The sequence below is a fragment of the Conger conger genome, chromosome 2 (assembly GCF_963514075.1).
Source record: "Conger conger chromosome 2, fConCon1.1, whole genome shotgun sequence".
Classification (NCBI taxonomy): domain Eukaryota; kingdom Metazoa; phylum Chordata; class Actinopteri; order Anguilliformes; family Congridae; genus Conger; species Conger conger.
The window spans coordinates 11,777,333-11,791,616 of record NC_083761.1 but is presented as its reverse complement, the minus strand read 5'-3'; the positions used below and the strand labels follow the sequence as shown (position 1 = coordinate 11,791,616).

Genomic DNA, 14,284 nt, shown 5'->3' with positions numbered 1-14,284 from the left:
CTACTCAGTCCAGGAAAATGGCTCTCCCTGGCACTCAAATCATGTATGTTTTTGGTGGCATTTTCAAGTGACAAATTACTTCAAAGTCAATACAGTCACCTGTTTGTCAGTGTTTGAATTCATGGGTAATTCCTTGCCCGTTCTGCAACTCTAATCATGGGCAAAGTTGTGGTCATTTCATCTGAAAACTGAAACTTCGAAATGCTCCTTTTCCCTTATTCGGTTGTGTCTGTAAGGGCTGGTCAGGAGTGTGTGTTCTGATGTGCCCGCTCTAGCACACTACACAGCCGGCTCCTGAGCGACCAGTCCCAGCTGAAGGAGGAGATGGACACCATGAAGAGGGACAGCTCCCAGCTCGTGCGCGAACACAACCACCTGAAGCAGAACTGCGAGGAGCTGAGGAGGCTGCACGACGAGGGCCAGAAGGAGCTGGCCGACATGAGGCTTCAACAGCAACAGGTACGCCCGTCCCCAATGCCAAATTATATATGCTGAAGCTCAACTACATCCTGTCCCCAAATACTGAGGCTTCATTACACCTGTCCCCAATTACTGAGGCTTAATTACACCTGTCCCCAAATAATATGCTGAAGCTTAACCACATCCTGTCCCCAAATACTGAGGCTTCATTACACCTGTCCTCAAGTATTGAGGCTTAACTATACCTGTCCCAAAATACCAAGGATTAATTACACCTGTCCCCAAATACTGAGGGTTGATTACTCCTGTCCTCAAATACTGAGGCTTAACTATGACTGTCCCCAAATACTGAGGCTTGATTACTCCTGTCCCCAAATACTGAGGCTTCATTACACAAGTCCTCAAATACTGAGGCTTAACTATAACTGTCCCCAAATACTGAGGCTTGATTACTCCTGTCCCCAAATACTGAGGCTTCATTACACAAGTCCTCTGATACAGAGGCTTACTGTAGCTACACCTGTCCTACCATACTGAGCCTGGAAATATATGTAGAAAACCTAGGGTGGGCTTTTCCTTGCATTAAAAGAGGGCTAATTTAGTCTTTCATAATGGCATCTTTGCTATTCTTGTGTCATTAGTGGCAATTTGTCACTTCCCTTGTTAAACTTTACTTCACAAATCATTCCATCTCATTACCGAATAGTGAATTATTGCCATTTAATGCCTTAAGGAAATGTGACCTTTGCAGTTTCCAGTGAATCCAAATATTAAATGAAGACGTGGCCTTTCTTGCGGAAAGAATGACTTTGTATAACAGTTTCATCTTTTCCCTCTTTGTAACATGACACCCGTTGTTTATCTTATAAAATGATTTGGTCGATTTCACAAGGTCTCGTACACCCACGTGTTACGCCATGAAATTTGAGTCATGCCTTTGAAACATCTGTTCTAATATTGCTGCTGATGTCTCACTGGCTCCAAACACCCACGAGTCATACGTAAAACTTGCACATCCTAATTACTGAAACCTAACGGCACTTCTCTACAGTGCTCCATGGCGTTCAAATCTAATGGCTGCTTAATATCTCTTTGTTAAAGTGTGTGTGTGTGTGTGTGTGTGTGTGTGTGTGTGTGTGTGTGTGTGTGTGTGTGTGTGTGAGTGTGTGATAAATGACCAATTCCCTCCAGTCTTAATGGCACAAAGAAGGTTAAGAGAGTGATTGAATCAACCATCTTTCACCCTTTTAAGGTTCACTGCCTCTTTTCGCACGGAACAATGGCGCTTGTTTAATTAATGCCTTTAAAGTTCAGGGCTGCTTAGTTGAGGAGGGGGTAGAACAGTTGTTTTGACCTGCGTGTTGCTGTTAGGCCGTGGCGTTTCCAGGAGGACCTGAGGAGAAAGGCTGACGGGGGTGAACGGGCTTGGTGCAGCGTTCAGAAACGCTACCAAAGGTCTGCCTCGTCTCACAGAGAGGAGGGTCCCGTTACTTACATTAGCCACTGACCCAGCCTCTGGAAAAGGGAGTTTCTTAATTTTGACGGTTCCCATGTTCGGTTTTGCTGGGAGTATTAGCTCTAGCGGACTGCGGAGTGCGCAAACAGTGATGTCATTCAGTCTTTCCCAAAATAGGCCGCATACTGTTGGCCTATGGCTTGCTGCTAGTGTTGTTTGCTTCCACTGCAGTCTGGTCAGTCTTTCTCACTGAAATCTCACTGTGGCACTTGCATAGATACTTACCTTTCTTAACATATATTTTGGTTTACCGAGCTGTAGGCGGCACACAGTTTCATGGTCTATTAATGCCAATAATCGCTGAAAACTTAGTGGTAGTGCCTTCAGCTTTACTGGATAAATACCTTCCTTCCCACATCAAATTAATTTCACACTTCACTTCTCTTCACATTTTGTTGATGTTCTGTAATGAGTCATAAACGGGGTTTTAATAAGATGTATGTCTCTCTTTTCTCCCCAGAACACATTGAGTGTTTTTCATAAGGTTCTGAAAATTTGTTTGGCCGCCTTGCACCTTAACAATGCAATGCTTTGTGTAATTAATGACCGTGTCATACTGAATGGATACATGTCTGTATTCTGACTGATAGCTGTGGTTTTTGCATGCTGAAGCATTATGCAAATTGAATTGCTTTCATCTTTGACTGAAAAAGGACAGTTGTATAGCCTAAATAATGTAACAAAAATGTAGGAAATTAATATATATCAATGCCGCTTGAAAATCAAAAGGCTGACATTGCACACTTTGACTACTTTAATTACCCCCGGGGTCCATTAATGTGAATATTTCTGAATCCAGTACTGTGTACTGCATGGGAATGTGCCCAGACTTCTCAGTGGCACCACCTGCTGCCCAACATATCTAACTGGGATTCAAGTGAACTATACTTTGTTTTAGCAGAAATGTTAACAGAAAGACTTTGTTGCCCTGGCAACATTGCTTTATTTCCACTGTTCAGAAAGCGGGTTGAGAACAACAGGATGACAAAAGACACCTCCCCCACAGGTATTGAGAGAGAACGGGTCATCGGAGATTCTCAACAAGCTCTACGACACGGCCATGGACAAGCTGGAGGGCGTGAAGAAGGAGTACGATGCACTGCGGAAACGGTACAATGAGAAGACGGCCAATCACAACACGGACCTGAGCCGGCTGGAGCAGGCGGAGGAGGAGAACCGGCGGCTGCAGAAGCAGGTGGAGATGCTGATGAAGCAGAGGGACACGGCCATCCACTACCAGCAGCAGTATTCATCCTCCATGAGGAGGTAACCCTGCTCCCCAAACCGCCAATCATACTATTCACCATGCCAGTATTCATCCTCCATGAGGAGGTAACCCTGCTCCCCAAACCGCCAATCATACTATTCACCATCTCAGTATTCATCCTCCATGAGGAGGTAACCCTGCTCCCCAAACCACCAATCATACTATTCACCATCCCAGTATTCATCCTCCATGAGGAGGTAACCCTGCTCCCCAAACCGCCAATCATACTATTCACCATCTCAGTATTCATCCTCCATGAGGAGGTAACCCTGATCCCCAAACCGCCAATCATACTATTCACCATCCCACTATTCATCCTCCATGAGGAGGTAACCCTTCTCCCCAAACCGCCAATTATTCCATTTACCGGTGTAATCCGCTGACCCACTCAAACGTGCATTCTTCATATTTTCTTCACTCTTCTATTTTTGCTCTCTGCTTGCATATGAAGACCGTTATATAAAGCCAAAAGGTATGATATGTCAATTCATGATTAATAATGCTTTCTGTGCCTTTTGAGTGAACGCATGGTTCTTCTACAGTACCATGGTGAATAGGAATGCTTTGTCACTTCTCACAGTAACAGACAGCTCTTCTATTGATAAATGGGGGGTCATGGCAGTTTATCTCCATACTTAACACTGTTGTATAATCTTCAAAATGTTGTGTAACTGTCAGCCTTTGTGAAATCTCTGTGGATTTTATCTTTCAAGGCAAGGCTGATTGAGTATATTTGTTTTTCGAATCTAGGACGTGGGTTCCCCCCCTCCCCAACTTTTAGAATGTTTTGACTCTTCTTCCAGTACTCAGACATGTCTTGGGAACGTATGAATTATTTGTACGTTGATGGCTCAGCCAAAAATGTAAGGCGCTGCTTTTTTGGCTTGAATGATTAATGATGGACGCGGTCTCCCAGGTTCGACTCGATGCAGCAGGAGCTGAACAAAACGGCGTCCCAGAACAAGGAGCTGCAGCGCGAGATGGAGCGGCTGCAGACGGACGCCACACGCTTCAAGACCCTGCAGCTGAAGGCAGTGAAGGACTCGGAGAAGTACAAGGAGGAGCGCGACTCGGTCTTCAACGAGTACCGCCTCATCATGAGCGAGAGGGACCAGGTCATCAAGGAGGTGGACAAGCTGCAGACCGGCCTGGAGGTGGCTGAGGCCAAGCTGAAGAACACGTCCTCCGAGAGGAAGGTGGCCAGCGAGGAGATGGAGGCGCTCCGACAAGTAGGTCACCCAAGCGCTCGGACAAACTGGGAAAACGGTCCAGAGAATTTGAAACGAGTAGGAGTACGAGCATACTGTAAACGTATGATGAGCAATACGAGAATGGCCCTTACTCGTTAATTCAACACATTTGACCCTGGGAAATCGCACGTTTTAGCCACACGCCGTCCCCATTTATGTGATCATAATGTCATGGTTTGGGAGTCTGATGTGCAGGCAAGGTTTGGCTGGCAAGTTCAAACCCCAGGTGGGGAATTGCTCTCGTACCCTCGAGGAAGGCACTTTCTTAATTATCTTCGACATTCAATTAATTTAGTAAGTCTGCCACTTGTAGAAATCAGACGTGTCACACTCCAGTCCTGGAGGGCTGCTGTGTCTGCTGGTTTTACCCTGAGTGATTCATTTAAGTCATTGATCGGCTAAAGAGTCCACCCGCCTTGTTCTCTAGTGCCAGCTTTGGCATTGCTCATATAAATGAATAACGGCAAAAAGAAAAGAAAACGGGTAAAATAATCTCATGTAAGGGCCTGTGTTAAGAAGATAAAGTGAGATGTTAAAGGCGGTTAGTGACGCACGCTCTCCTGCGGTTTAGGAGCTGAGTTCGGCTCTGGTGGATCGCGACCGGGCCATCTGCGAGCGGAACGAGCTGCTGGAGAAGTACTGTCACGAGGTGAAGGACAAAGCCGAGGCCCAGAAAGAGCTCAACCAGGCCTGCAAGGACATCGAGACCGTGAGGGAGGAGAGGGACGTGGCTCGCAAGGAGAGGACCGAGGCCATCATCCAGAGAGACCAGCTGCTGCGGGAGTACTACCAGGCCAGACAGGTGGGGGCTTGCCCTCAGGGTCACACCTATCTCTATGACACCTGGAACACCCGCAATTCTGCTCCAAATTGGTTTGAATGAGATATGTAGGGCTCCCATTCCTGGCCCAGAGGACCCCTATTTGACCTTTGCTCCCAACCTATCTTGACGTCAGGTAGACCTCCAACCATCATCTGTCACAGAGGTTGATATGATGTAAATTAGTGGGGCAGAAATTGGTGCAAAACACTGATCTACTCTGGTCGCATCATGACTCAAGGTCCTCATTTATGTTTAAATTGTTGTATAGCTGCTTAAGGAATGTGAATTCTATGTCTATGTTTCTTGTTTGCAGACACAAATTAGCACATTTGTATTTTCACAAGCATTCAGCTTACTTCTCACACGGTGGTCTTCTAGCACATCACATCGACATCCATGTTCAATTTAAGTGCTCCAACTTAGCCGGAGTGGAAATCAAATGGCATAATGTCCTGAAATGTCCTTCAGCTTATATAGTTTTATAACTACCTCCCACACCCAGGTGTATGAGAGGAGTGAGAGGCTGACCTGTGACTGTGGAGCCGGTATACAGGTGGCTTTACCAGGAGCAATTTGGCGTAAATGCCCAAGGCCATTTTACATTTGCCCAATACAGGACTGCTGAAGTAGCATACCATACTCACAACGTGATTGGTAGAAAATGCTTTTCTCCAGACCCTACTCTACCACCTGCTCCCCTCTTTTCTCAGCTCTGCAGCTTTCAAGTAAAACCAGAACATTGTAAGGGCTGTAATTATCGCTGTGGCTGTTTTAATCCAATATTATAATATCCACTATTGGATTCCCATACTGCCAGCCTTCCATTATCGTGATTAGTGAATGGAGATCATTTCTGAGGAAATGTGTTTATTCATGCATCGAGCATCAGGATCAGTTCTAATACATTTCTAGATATTGCCAGTAGCAGTAGGGCATTCTTGTCATTTTCGGACATTTCTGCTTGGTACATAAATGTGCTTTTGTATGTATTGGCTTGCCATACAAAGGATTGGATGGATGCTCTTGGCTATGTTCACATGTATGTCTCATATCCGTTAAAATCAATTTCTAATCTAATCCAGTTTAATAAAAAAATAAATAAAAAAAAAACCTATGCCCAATACAGAGACTGAAATCATTTGGTTTGTTTTTAAATTATTTTTGCTGATCACTGCAGAGAAGATCAAGTAATGCTTTCATTTTATTGACATATTTAATCATTGGACTTTATTCATGATGTTGCGCTGATAATGATAGACATGGCCGATTTAACCTTCGCTGCTCTAATCTGACCTCCAGTTCAAATGATGAGCTCAGCCAGGCCTCGATCTGAGTTTCCTGACTGCTGACTCCCCACCTTGAAAACGTTTCCTTTCATCTCCCAGCCACAGTTCTGCCGTTAGCCGCGGAGCAAATGTCTCATCGGGTTTGATTTAAAGTCGTTTACTGTCCTCTTTCAGCTGGTGAAAGCTGCAGCCTTGCGATTTTCGAACATCCCTACGTCAGGAAATCGCCTGCGTTTGAAGAGCCTGGCTTTCCTGACATGGACACACAGAGGATATAAAATTGTGCTGCCGGCGAGTTTTATTTGATACAGAGCCGTTTCTTAAGCAGGCCAACACAAATGGAGAGATGTACTGGAATTTAATCGTATGCTTTTAATCTGTAGCGCCGCCATCTTGCGGCTGTCTGCTGCATTGTGCTGTGAGCTGAGTCTCCCATATGCCGAGAGGCTCTCTGGTTTGTGTTTGGCAGGCGGTATTTCCAGCCTTACACTGGTGTATAATCCCCTCTCCCATCTGCCTGCCCAGAGAGGCTGCAGTTCTGAGGTCTCGCTGGGGAGCTGCTGCGAGCCAAGCTCCAGGGAGACGCTGAGTGCATTATGCTTCCGTGTCTGACCGAGTGTACCTGTCTGAGGCTGTACGAGCAGCACTTTACCGTCTCCCCAAAGAATACTTTACCTTCTCCCCTCCGCCGTCTAACACAAGTGCCAGACCTCATATCCTGGCCTTTCAGCTTCTGAAAACCATAACTGCCCATCAGCCATTGGAGCGATTTGATGTGGGAGGCTGCGAACATCTTAAAATAGCCCTGTGCGTCTTTCAGTGTCCTCAGGGGAGCTGAGGATGGGCACGGCACGCTGCTCTCAAACTCCACTAGAGGGCTCTCTTGGAACTCTTTGCAGAGTGCAAACTTTTCCAGAAACACGGTGAACTAAATATAAGCCCATGCCCTTCTGGATGGCCCCATTTGGAGGTTTGGTTAAGTTAACAATTTCTCAGTAATGTTTGAGGCGAGGATTTAGACTGAGGCAAAAAAATGCACCCGGCTAGAAAGTCGGCAAAATGATGTCCTGTCTCCTGAAACATTAATGGAGAAAGAAAATGGCTGACATATTAAAAGCGAGTCTGTCTCTGAACTCTCAACCCCTCAAAAACTAGACCCCGTCACTCCGGAGATGCAGCGGGTGAACTAGGAGATGGAGACACCGCAGATCCACTCCACAGATTTAACCTTCGATCCTCTCTAATCTCACTTCCAGTTAGAGCAGTCAAACTCAAACAGAGACCGAGGCCCTGCAGAGCTCTCTGCACTGACTTTGTTCTGACTCCCCACCTCGTCTGTTTTTTGTTGCCACAAAAAAGGACATTATAAGGAAGACATACTAAAACATAGGACAACCACAAACGACAAATACGTGCGTGTACAGGTTCAAAGGGGAAAATGTCATTGAAATAATAATTCTAATCGTAATCCCCAATGGAGGGCTGTAGTATCACTATTAAGCCATAAAATCCCATAGTATCCCTACAACTGTTGTGATTTAAGGGGAGTAGAATCAGATTGCTAAATGTTTACAGTCAGACACTGAAGAGGTTATTCGTTTTCCATCGGAGTGCTGCAGTCACCCATCTTGCAGGATCAGAACTTAAGAAAGCAAAAAATAGATACACAAACCAAACCAGAATAAAAAAATAAACCTCGTCTCTGAATTTTCCCCCTCAGAAGCAGGACTCTGCCACGATGGACATGGAGCGGGCCAACAAGGAGATCGAGATGCTGAGGAAGCAGTACGAGGCCATGTCCCAGGAGCTCAAGGAGGCCGTGCAGGAGGCCGAGGTGGCCAAGTGCCGCAGGGACTGGGCCTTCCAGGAGAGGGACAAGATCGTGGCCGAGAGGGAGAGCATACGGTAAGCGAGCGGTTTCCGCCTGTCTTTACGGGTGCGGTGTGTTCTTATGAAATGTGGGCCCAGGTCCGGACTGCTCAAAACTGTTCCTGGAGATCTACCGCCCAGGGGGTTAGGGATAGGTTTTCACTCCAGCCCTAACAAAGCACACCTCTTCTAACTGCTAGATGCCCAACCCTGAAGATCTATCGTCCGGTAGGTTTTCATTCCAACCCCAATTTCACACACCTGACTACTCAGGAGCAGGTCAATGAGATCTCTAGCTGTTGAATGAGGTGTCCTTTGTTAGGGTTGGAGTGAAAACCTCCAGGACGGTAGGAACGGGGTTGAGCAGCCCTGCTCTAGATTGAGTTTAAACAAATGTATGTTATGCATATGAATAATAAAGGGTAGTGCACAAAAGCTGACTACATTGTTATGGTGGCATTGTAAAGTTAATCTTCCTGTGTTCAAAGATTTTCTATAGAATGAGCGATTCCTTTAAGACCATCACGATCCTGGTAGCGATCATTAGTGATGTGTTCTCACACAGAGTGTTCACACGGCTGTTTGTATAAACCATGACATCACAAAGATGGTGTTGCTGCGTTCCAAGACTCTCCACACAAATGAATGAGGTGTTTGAGAGAGCGTGACGGCGCAGTCAGGAGCAGCTCACGCTAAACGGCTCTGGTCTCGCGCGTCCCCGCAGGACTCTGTGTGATAACCTGCGGCGGGAGAGGGACCGGGCGGTGAGCGACCTGGCCGAGGCCCTGCGGAACCTGGACGACATGAGGAAGCAGAAGAACGACGCGTCACGGGAGCTCAAGGAGCTCAAGTAGGTCCTCTCTCTCCCTCCTGCCAGCTCCTTATTGCCAACCTCCACATTCCTGCCTTCATGGGGCCTTCAACCATGAATTTCATTCATTTTTTCACTGGCCCCAGAAGCGGTTACAGCCTCCCACACCCACCCCCTTCTTTCATGCACATCTTTGCCTCTTCAGTTTAATGAGCTTGTGAACTGAGCAGAGGTCTTGCCTGCCACCTTGTGGAAAGATTAAGAATAGCTTTACAGTTGGGATATGCTGTCAGTCTACATACAATCCCTTCTATGCATGCATGAACTAGACCTATTTTGCCTGGTGATGATAACCTTATTGTCATTTGTGACTATGCTAGATTCGTATTGGTCTTAATGGGGACAGAATTAAACTTCTCTGTGTAGAGGTGTTGGCTTGGTTTAGGCTTAAGGCTCATCTGGGTCATATCTCTGCACTTACAATATTTTGACCTTCCCTGATGTTTAACATGTATTCAATTCATTCTATAATTTCTGTATATTGAGCTTACAAATTGACTGAAATGAAGGTGGATAATTACAATACCACATAACAAATAATGATGTTACAAAATGGTTCAATTCAACGGGTAAGATTTGAGGGCAAGGTGTGTCTGAACAAGCCAAACTAAAGCAAAGCTGGATGAGTGACCAGATTTAACTTTTCATTACGGGAGCTTGTCTTGACACGCTATTTTTCTTTCAGAGAGAAGATGGAGAACCAGTTGGAGAAAGAGGCCAGGTTTCGGCAGTTGATGGCTCATAACTCTCACGATTCGGCCATCGACACGGATTCCTTAGAGTGGGAGACGGAGGTGGTGGAGTTTGAGAAGGACCGGGTAAGCCACATCGATTCGTGCCAGTTTTCTGGCCGATAAGCTGCTTTTGGGCTCTGACTCGCTGTGATCATTAAGTACTCCACCACGCCTCAGGGTTCCCCTGGTGCCCCGGTCACACTCGCCCCCTCTGTCTCACAATCCAGCCGCTGAATCACCCCCAGCTCCACTGGCAGAATAAATCCGCCTCTCTTCACCTCGGTTCATGTGGGGTAATTCTGGAGTTTCTTGGCGGAAAATCACTGCTGTGTTCTGCTCAAGTTGGGCCTGCAGATCCGCTGGGGTTGAATTGGGTTCAGTTGGCTTTCATCCTTGCACATTGAGATTGCGGAGAAATTGAAGACATTTTCTAGATGAACTTACTGTATTAAACTTCTAGTGTAGTTAAGTTTTCGGGCTTAGGGTGCATGTTTAGGTTATATACATTCCATTTATATGTCCATACTAACGCAGGTCTTGTGGTAGGGAAAAAGCTGTCCACTGCAATGCAATCCACTCAACTCGTGTTCTATGATAGATATAAATTAAATAATTTAATGGACTATGCAGGTGTACAAATTATGAACTACAATTCCCACTCCCTAAGTTTTGGATGATTTATATGCTTGTTCTTACAGTAGTATATGTGATGTTGACTTGATCCTAATTTCCTTTAATCTTTAATTTTAATTTTAATTTTAATTTTAATTCTGATCTTTTATACAATAATGATTAAAAAGCACTGTATCTGTATTAACTGCAGAGTTCAAATGGTGGTTTATTCTCAACAGGAGGACATGGATTTGAAAGCACTTGGGTTTGATGTAGCAGAAGGGGTAAATGATCCGTATTTGCCAGGAGATTGTGGAATTTTTGTTACCAAGGTGGACAAAGGAAGTATTGCAGATGGAAGGCTAAGGTAGGGTGGAGAGCTTGCCAAGATCACAAATAAGTAAAGAAAATGAATTCAGACCCCTTAAGGTTTATTACAGTGCCATGTATTTCCTCTCACAGAGTGAATGATTGGTTGTTGAAGATAAACGACGTTGACCTCACCAATAAGGACAGGAAGCAGGTCATCAAAGCCGTCCTCAACGGAGGTGGAGTGATCAACATGGTGGTCCGCAGACGCAAGTCCTTGGGCGGAAGAATTGTTACTCCCATACACTTAAATCTGGTGGGACACAAAGGTCAGAGACTTTTACTGCACTCATTCGCAGTTGTACTTAAATTTATGAATGATCTTTTGAGCAAGCGGGTCAGGGAAAGAAAGTCGCAACGCTCATAAGAAATGTAGTATATGGTGGAACGGACTTTCCCCACATATAATTATTCTAGGAAGGCCTTAAGACTGCACATACCAGCACCCCTCACGTAGGATACCTAGTATCAGTAGCACTAATTGTTGAGTCAGTTACATGGGAGGAAGGAAAACCAGGACCGGATTTGAATTTGAGGGCCAGTTTTGCCTAAATAAAAGTGTGAGGGCGTTTGAATGTAAGCGTTTCGCACTGTCAGTAAGTGCATGTTGACACAGGTTTAGTGGCGGTTGTGCTAGCTGTCATGGCACCCTGCAGCGCTCTATTAAATATGCACTTCTGACACTTGATTGAAAAGCAGCAGTCTCATTGCTGTCTCTGGTGTTCACCTCCTGTGTTCCCCCCTCAGACAGCGGCGTCGGTCTGGAGAGCGGGGTGTTCGTGGCCTCTGTGGCGCCAGGAAGCCCGGCCGCACGGGAAGGGTCTCTCACGGTGGGAGACCGGCTCATCGCCGTAAGTGTGCAAGCCGTGCCGTGAACCTGCAGCACACCGCAGTTCAGAGTCTAGTATGTGACCGTTTAATTGGCGAGTTCAGTCATGCTGTAGTGTAAGGTTTATCCCTTTTTCTTTTTTTCTTCTTTTCCCCTCTCGTGTGTATGAGACCCTAATTTCAACTTCAAAGTTTACCTTTGTTAATTGTATGACTCAGAATGGGTTCGGCGCTAATTTTGGCACAGTGCGTGCGCTCTCATAGGCTCTAAGCTTGTAATTTGTACATTGTCCCATTGCACCAGAGTGAAATTCCCTGATTGGTTTTGAGTATGTTTTCCCGGTACTGAAGGGGACTGAAGGCCCGTCAGGCTCTGCTTGATGTGAATTACTGACCCAATTTTCTCTCCCAGATAAACGGAATTGCACTAGATAACAAATCACTGAGTGAGTGCGAGGCCCTGCTGCGGAACTGCCGGGAGTCTCTCAGTCTCTCGCTAATGAAGGTGAGCTCTGAACTATGATCTCTCTATGATCCTGTAACCAACTCTCTGTGATCTGTAACCAACTCTGTGAGCTCTAACCCAAGCATTGCTGCCAAGTTGGGCTTCAACTCTTTCTCCATAGGAATTTAATGGCTTGATGCTGTGTCGAGCGTTTTGATGCTGATCATGTGAAAGCAGCTTAAGGATTTCTTACAAACTCTTGGTGATCTCAGAATGAACTCTGAAAACAAACTCTGTGATCTCAAAACAAATTACCAGTGATATGGCAGTCTGCTCCTCAAACTAGCTTGCTCCTTGGGAACTGCAGTATGACTATTAAAGGGATTGATCTTTCCTGCTGCTGAAGTTAAATGTTCAGTTACCTCGTTATTGTGTTGGCAAAGCTTCACGTTGTTTCTGTGAAGAACAACTTTCTGAAAATGTTTATGTCAAGACGTTTTTAAAAGCCCAATAATTCTGAATACTTTTGAAGGTCACGGTCGCTCAGTTTCTCTCTTTTCTCTCTTCGGCAGTTCTTCCCGCAGAGTTGCTCCGGGCAGAACATTTTCGAAAACCTGCGTGACGCGGAGAAAAGCTCCAACTGCAGGCTCCACTCCTCGGAGGTGCACGTGCGCAACTGCCGAAACTTGAAACACAACAGCTCCACCCAAACGGACATCTTCAACCCGGACGGCGGCGGGGGGGATGGCAAGAAGGACCCCGAGGACGCGTCCCTGTGCCATCGGGGCCCCCTCCCCCTGCGCCCGGGCCCTGAGCACAGCCCAGGGCCCTTCAGCGGCCCCGTGTTCCAGGAGCGCTGCTACGGGAGGCCCGAGCCCGACAAGCGGCAGTTCACCTTCGACCCCTCGGCCGGCGACTGCATCACCGTGGAGACCACGCTGGAGAAGGGCCCCGCCCAGAAGCACAGCGGCGGCACCTGGCCCAAAATGGTGGTGGGCGGGGGCTCGGGGTCGGAGACCGCCCACCTCTCCATATTCAAGGTGCCCAAGCAGAGGAAGTCCATCTTCGACGCCGACACCTTCAAGAGGCCGGACACGCCCTCCAAGCTGGAGTACCACTCCCCGCAGGCCTCGAAGGCGGAGATGGCGCAGGCCCCGCCCACCCCGCCCACGCGGAGCGACTCCTTCAAGTTCAAACACAAGCAGCAGAGCAGCTCCGCCTCCGACTCCACGGTAACCGCGGGCTCCCCGCCCACGTCCCCGGCCCAGTCCCCCTCCACCCTGGGGCCCAAGCCCGAGGGCCTCCTGGAGGGTGTCCGCGACCGCAACGGAAACCACTACTTCATGGAGGGCGGGGGCGACTGCAAGGTCCTGAGCTCCAGGAAGTCCTGCGAGGAGGACCTGAGCAGGCAGAGGGGGGACGAGCCAGAGGTGAAGAGGCAGAGGCCCAAATCTGCCCCCGCTCTGAGGCGCAAGATGACACCCCTGCAGATCCCCATCCCGGCACTGCAGGCGAGTCCGCAAAGCCCTGCTTATTCACTCCAACCTCACTTATTCAGCAGGGAGCGCTTAGCTTGCTGCCAGAGTAAAATATTATCACTTTAGATCACAGCCAGTTTCAAATAACTTGCATTACAAAAACAGCACACACACCCGGTCCCGCACACATGCGCGCACACAGATTTATGGGATAATTTTTCTTGCGCTATTGTGTCTAATGGGGTCAGTGGGTTTTTTCCACAGGTGCAGAGCTTCTCTAACGACGAGCAGTCTCCAGAGCCCGGAGAGATGATGCGCTACTCACCGAAACGCTCGCACCGGCACAGCGTGGGCTTCGCCCCTCCGGCGTACAACGGCTCGATGGCGGCACGTGAGTACCGCGGCAGACAGGGCGCCTGCACTTCCCCCAACGCAGGAACACCTCAGTGCTCTATCACAACGCGTCTCTGTCGCCTTTTTAATTATTCAGCCTTATCAAGGCTTTTATATCACACA

General features: G+C 47.2%; 1 protein-coding gene across 7 annotated transcripts in view; it reads left to right on the top strand.

Annotated features, from left to right (window-relative positions):
* Positions 1 to 14,284, top strand: part of dlg5a (discs, large homolog 5a (Drosophila)) — a 62,694-nt gene that overhangs the window by 33,182 nt on the left and 15,228 nt on the right. For 6 of the 7 annotated variants that reach the window (XM_061231423.1, XM_061231418.1, XM_061231421.1 and 3 more), the window contains exons 5-17: positions 276 to 459; positions 2,943 to 3,202; positions 4,120 to 4,432; positions 5,025 to 5,255; positions 8,283 to 8,467; positions 9,156 to 9,281; positions 9,988 to 10,120; positions 10,888 to 11,015; positions 11,111 to 11,286; positions 11,765 to 11,868; positions 12,258 to 12,350; positions 12,863 to 13,801; positions 14,033 to 14,159. In XM_061231423.1, coding sequence (XP_061087407.1) covers positions 276 to 459; positions 2,943 to 3,202; positions 4,120 to 4,432; positions 5,025 to 5,255; positions 8,283 to 8,467; positions 9,156 to 9,281; positions 9,988 to 10,120; positions 10,888 to 11,015; positions 11,111 to 11,286; positions 11,765 to 11,868; positions 12,258 to 12,350; positions 12,863 to 13,801; positions 14,033 to 14,159 — 2,999 coding nt within the window. Of the gene's footprint in view, positions 1 to 275; positions 460 to 2,942; positions 3,203 to 3,518; positions 3,533 to 4,119; positions 4,433 to 5,024; positions 5,256 to 8,282; positions 8,468 to 9,155; positions 9,282 to 9,987; positions 10,121 to 10,887; positions 11,016 to 11,110; positions 11,287 to 11,764; positions 11,869 to 12,257; positions 12,351 to 12,862; positions 13,802 to 14,032; positions 14,160 to 14,284 lie in introns of those variants that run through there. The other variant, XM_061231422.1, reaches the window with a different exon arrangement.